This window comes from Tupaia chinensis, unplaced genomic scaffold (assembly GCF_000334495.1).
Source record: "Tupaia chinensis unplaced genomic scaffold, TupChi_1.0 Scaffold000067_2, whole genome shotgun sequence".
NCBI lineage: Eukaryota > Metazoa > Chordata > Mammalia > Scandentia > Tupaiidae > Tupaia > Tupaia belangeri.
Window position 1 is genome coordinate 605,204 of NW_006159527.1, and position 6,000 is coordinate 611,203.

General features: G+C 50.9%; 1 protein-coding gene across 3 annotated transcripts in view; it reads right to left on the reverse strand.

The window, feature by feature from the left end:
• The window catches only part of LIG1 (DNA ligase 1), a 39,955-nt gene that overhangs the window by 8,628 nt on the left and 25,327 nt on the right, over positions 1-6,000 (reverse strand). For all 3 annotated transcript variants that reach the window (XM_006142194.2, XM_006142193.2, XM_006142195.2), the window contains 4 exons: positions 5,606-5,721; positions 4,586-4,681; positions 3,165-3,275; positions 2,129-2,200 (listed from right to left, as the gene is read on the reverse strand). In XM_006142194.2, coding sequence (XP_006142256.1) covers positions 2,129-2,200; positions 3,165-3,275; positions 4,586-4,681; positions 5,606-5,721 — 395 coding nt within the window. The remainder of the gene's footprint in view (positions 1-2,128; positions 2,201-3,164; positions 3,276-4,585; positions 4,682-5,605; positions 5,722-6,000) is intronic.

Genomic DNA, 6,000 nt, shown 5'->3' on the forward strand with positions numbered 1-6,000 from the left:
AGGGATACTCAACCTGTCCTCTGAAGAGAACTCAGCAGCTGTGAAAACTGACCAGCTCTCTGTGGCTTTATCGGGATTGAACTAAGTCCTCCCACGGTAGATGATTCCCCTGAATGCCAGGCATAGCCCTGCTGGATATTGCTGTGGCAGAGACCTGATCTGCAGTCACATTCGGAATACCAGCAAGCAGCCTGGAGCCCTCAGGGGATGAGTAGAGGGAGGGTGCAGGGAAAAAAGGAAGAGGAAAGAAACCTCCTAGCAGGGTCCTCCCTGGTCCACTCCCAGGGGAGGTATGGCTCCCCCTACTAGGCCAAGGTGAGAACTTCTACTTTCTGAGATGAGGAACTCAATTCTTTTTTTTTTTTTTTTTTTAAGGTTTTTCGCTATAGGGTGCGTGCGCTCGCCAGACAGAGACAGAAAGCGAGAAATCACCCCCAGGGGGGATGGTCACACCGCAATCCCTTCTCCTCCATTCTCATCTCGGGATCTTGGGCACGCACGCACATGCGCCTGGCGTGAGTTTTAAGCCACCGGGTCCGGGACGCAAACCATGGTCGACTACGTGGGAGTCCAGCGACATAGCCATTACGCTAACTGTTGGTTCCCAGGAACTCGATTCTTAATATGCCAACGCAGTGATTCTCAAACTTTCCAGTTTCAGGACCCCTTGACACTCTTTAAAAATAACTGAGGGGACTAGCAGGTGGCATAGTGGCTAAAGCACTGGACTCCCACATGGTTGACCACAGTTTGAGTCCCAGACCCGGTGGCTTGAAACATGCTGGGTGCATGTGCATATATGTGTGTGTGCCCTAAAATCTCGAGAGAATGGAGATGGGACTGCAGCATGGCCATCCCTTCTGGGGGGTGATTTCTTGCTTTCTGTCTCTCTGTCTCTTCACAAGCATAAACACCCTGAAGCAAAAATCTCTCTAAAAAAATTCAAAAAGATGTAACTGAGGACTCATTCTAAAGAATTTCTGTTCATGGGACCAGCAGTTAGCGTAATGGCTATGTCGCTGGACTCCCATGTAGTCGACCACGGTTTGCGTCCCGGACCCGGTGGCTTTAAACTCACGCCGGGCACGTGTGCGTGCGTGCCCAAGATCCCAAGAGGAGAATGGAGGAGAAGGGATTGCGGCGTGGCCATCCCTCCTGGGGGATTTCTTGCTTTCTGTCTCTCTATCTCTCTCTGTCTGTCTGGCGAGCGCACGCGCCCTAAAACCACCAAAAAAAAAAAAAAAAAAGAATTTCTGTTCGTGTGGCTGATTCTGTGGTTTGAGTCCCAGAACTGGTGGTTTGAAAATCATGCTGGGTGCATGTGCATGTATGCCTAAAATCCTGATGAGAGACTGGAGGAAGAGGATTGCAGCATGGCCATGACCCACTCCCTCATGAGGGTTGACTTCTCACTTTCTCTGTCTCTCTCTGGCAAGCACACATACCCTGTGACAAAAACTGAGAAGAAAAAACAATAGAAAGTGAGAAACTTAAAAAATATTAATTCTTTAAAAAAAAGTAATGAATCCTGTGGCCAGCAGGTGGCATGGTAGTTGAGGTGCTGGACTCCCACATGACCGACCACAGTTTGAGTTCCAGAGCTGGCAGCTTGCTTTTGCACTTTCCCTCTCTCTCTCTGGTTAAATTAAAAAACAAAACAAAACAAAACAAAAAAAACCAAAAAAACAAAGCACATATATATATTTCTTTAAAAAGAAAATGAATCCAATATGCCAAATGACGTTTACTTATGAAATACACCTATGTTTATAAAACTCAGTGAAAAGAAGGGCAGTATTGCAGTTTTGCATTCCCTTGACTGTGACTTAACAGAGCCTAGTTCTCACGTGTGCTCTGCATTCAGATGCTGTGCTGTGGTGTTCTGGCTGGACTGTGTGAAGAAAACCCGCCTCACACAGATGTGGAGCTGGAAAGGGGAGGACCCCTTAAAAAGGTCTGGGGACTCATAAAGGTCCTTGCACCACACTTTGAGAACTGAACCAGTTGCTGAGCGTGGCCTCTGGGCCCAGTAGCATGGCAGGATCAGAAATGAAAGTCAAACGGCTGGCTCCCGAGCCCACACAGCCCTGTCATCCCACAGCCGCTGGGACAGGAAGCCAGAGCTCACCTCTCCGTTGAGGTAGATGAGATCGAAGGCGTACACACACACTTGCACCTGGATCTCCGAAGCGTCCACCTCCTGAGTTGGGGCAGAATGGAGACAGGAGTGAGAGAAGGTGAGGCAGGGCAGGTTGGGTCCTGCCCGTCGTGCCTCCCTCCTTCTCAGCTAACAGGCCACGTGGTACTTGTGAGGGTGGCAGAGCTGCCAGCCCCGACACTGCATTATGATGGCACTCAGCTAATCCTGACGCCCTCATTTCCCGTCACCAGACACTGCCTCTTCTAGCCTCCCCTGCAGCTAATGGCAGTGACATGACACAGTTTTGGCTAGTGAGATATAAAGGGGGTGCCTGCCAGGCTGCACGCCGTGAGGGTTTTCAGAGCAGATCTTCTTTCATAGTAAGATAACGGAGATAGAAGGAAAAGGGTCCTTTCCACCTTCCTACTTGGAATGCTGGGATGAGAATGCCAATGGTTGAAACTGGGGCAGCCAGTTTGCTAAAGGCTGGAGAATTGCATGTGTACTGACACTGCCCTCCTGAGGACCGGGCAGGACCCATAAGCAAGACTGGGAGGATGTCGATACCTGTTAGGTAAAAAGAGGGGAGGAGCCCCCCTCACCTCTGAGTGGAAGCAACAGTGGATTTTGGAAAGAACAATCACACAGACACACAAGTAGAGAAAAGCGGTGGACTGGACGTCTCTGAGGGAGAGCATTGGCCCTGAGCCTTCCCCAGGTTTACTCTTTTAGAGGGCAATGGGGGAAGGGAGCAGCAGACGGTAAAGCCAGGTGTCTTCTACTATCAACTCAGCTATGGAGCATCTTGTGTCCTTTGGTCTAAATAAGCCCCACCTGGCCTCCTCTGGCTGAAACAACTTTCTTTAACCTCTGCTAGGTGTGCAGCATTGGCCAAAGCAAGACAGTATGTGTATCTGCTCGTCTTTAAAGGTCACTATTATTTAGCTCAGATTTGGCCGTTCCCTACAGGACGACGATGAGGGAGTATGGGGCTGTGGAGTGCAACGGAAGAGGCTGAGGTTACCTTGCGTTTGCGGGTGGTGAGCACTTGGAATGGCAGGATCTGCTTCTTTTCCTGGTCCCAAGCCACAGCTTCAGTGTCCAGGATAAAAGATGTGACCGACGAGAGCTTAATCTGAAGAAGGAAGGAAGAGATCCGAGGTTTGTGAGAGGTGAAGGACAGGTCAAAAGACAGACACAGAAAACAAATCTCCTTTTCTTTCTCTTCTCTTATTCCCCACAGGGAGGGAAAAAGCCCAACTTTTCTGAGGATATTCTATTTGGCTCCACAAGCTGGAAAGCCTGGAGACTTTGTCATCTCCCTCTTCCTCTCACCCACATTCAATGCCCCTAAGAACTTGTCGATTTCCCTCCAAAAGCTCTCTAAGCCATCCACTTGCCACCAGCAGAAGCCCCATCATCCCACCCCCATCCTTCTCCTTCACTGCCTCCGGGAAGCCTTTTACCCTCAATGGAACACGTGTTGTACCACTCCAGGAGGCATCATGTGGCTCCCCTAGGAAGCCAAAGTCAGGTCTGTTTTGTACACAGGCTCCAAACACAGGGCCTTGTCTTCAGAGCCCTGATCTCCACGTATAAGCACTGATCTGAAAGCCAGACTCCCTGATGGAGGTGCCTGCCCTGCTAGGCTGAGAACTCAGGGAGGGCAGAGACCATGACTGGCCCAAAGCACAGGGCCCAGCACAGAGTGAATGGCCTGAATACCTACTGAGTAAATGAGCAGAAGCAGCCAGACAGAAAGAACTGCGCACTGTAGCCACTTGTGAAAAGCTCTGCAGCAGGCAAAACCAACCTTGGCGACTCCAGTGCAGATCAGGGATTGCCTCTGGCAGGCAAATGGTCAGGGGCAGAAGAGAGGATTCGTACAACCAGGGGCACAGGAGACATTTTAGAGCAAGGAGAACATGGAAATGTTTTCACGTTGACTGGGGCGTGGTGATGGATATATAAACTTGTCAAAACTAATCAAGCCGTGTACTACATGCTTAAATCAGAAACATTTACAGAAGTTACATCTTAACAAAAGATTTTAAAATCAATATTTAAAAAACAGCATTTGGCACGTCACAGGAGCCCCACCAACACGCGCTGCACAGTGATTATCACCATCGCTAGAATCTTTTTTCCTGTCTTCCTGTCTGAAAGTGTGAGGGCTATTTGGGGACTGTCAGGGGACAAGCATTGGGAAAAGCCAAGGTCAGTAGGCGAGAAGCAGGCAAGCTGGGTTTGGGAGGATGCTGGCTCAGCCAGGGGCCATCTGCCTCCAGTTTTCTCAGGCATTGCTCAAGTGGGTTTTGTGCTACCAAAACACGATCCGATCTCCGTCAGATAAACCCCCACTACACCACGCTGGCCTGGACGAGCCTCAGATCTGCACCTGTAACCGCGGCTCCTGACAGCACGGACGGTACAGCAGACGCCTACCTTGGGGATGCGGCTGATGATGTCAGGGTACTTCCCGGTGTTATCTTCTTGATTTCTGCTGAAGATCTTCACCTCGCCGCCTTCCAGCATGTGGATCTGCCACAGTGGGGAAGAGAAGAAGTCAGACCCAGCCTACCCTGTGTGGCTCCTCCTTTCTCTTGTGACCTCGCCTTCACTCATAGGCTCTGGAAGCTCTGGAAAAGGAACTGGTACGGAGACCTGTGCAAATCATCTCCTCGTCTGTGGGAGCCCCCGCCATCTTTTGTCACCCCAGTCCTACTCCTTGCCCCCTTAGGCACGTACGTCTTGCCGTCTGTGCATACACACATCTGTCCAGACGTTAGTATGCTGTAAACCCCATCCTGGTTTCTGTGGTTACTTTGTTTATTTAGTACCATCTGGTTGAACTCGTCGAACAGGGCTACACGTACACCACCTTACATGTGTGTTAATATTCAAAAAGTACAGTTACTATCATAGTTGTTTTTTCTTTTTTCCTTCAACACACTATTTTGGAGATCTACCTACGATGCTAAGTGTCTCTTGAACTCTCCATCCATAGCTGACCCGAAGTCCTGCAGACTTCCACCTGCCTTGCTGGCTTACCCTTACCCTCAGGTTATGAACCCCAAGATGGCCCAGCTCCCTCCAGGACAGAGAAGCCACAACACTCATCCTTACAGATACATGATCAGGGGTGCCTCAGGGCCTGGGTCACGGGGCACATGTACATGTTACTGCACTGAGGGTCAGGTAGGTGCCCTCGAGTGGCTGTTATAACTACGCCCATCACAGGTAAGGGTGGGCGGGCGTTTCTTGGGCTCTCGCTCTCTAGGTCAGGCCCTTATCTCTAGATAAGCCCACAATCCGGTTATCACTGCACTCCCTGCCTGGAGGTGGAAACTGCAGTCCAGAGTGATGAGCATGGTCAGGCGGCTTTAAGCACAGGTCTGCCTGAGCCCAGCCTTCCCTCTGGCACTGCCAGAGAGGAACAGCAGGGCCGTGTCCCACTCCCCATACCTGTGCCCTCTGCCCATCATATTTGTACTCGCAAGTGAAAGCTGCCTCCTCGAAGCGTTTCAGGACCTGGCTGATGCCCCGCGTGGGACTGGCCAACATTGGTTTCAGGGCGACCCCTGGGAGGGGAGGAAAAAAGAGGCGTCAGGATGGCCTGGGGCAGAGGGGGGAAAGGAATCAGACAGGGGTGTGCCGCACAAGTCTCTACTTTCCCAGGACTCCATCTCCTTTCTTGCCACAGAGCAAAAGAGAACCAAAAGGTACCTGGTCCCCAACCTGGGACTAATCCCAGCCTGCCTTGCAGCTAGAAAGGCCGTGTGACTGGAATGCATGCAGAAGTGACGTGTGTGAGTGCCTGGCCACATCCTGACAAGGAACCTGGTGCCTCCCCTCCTCTT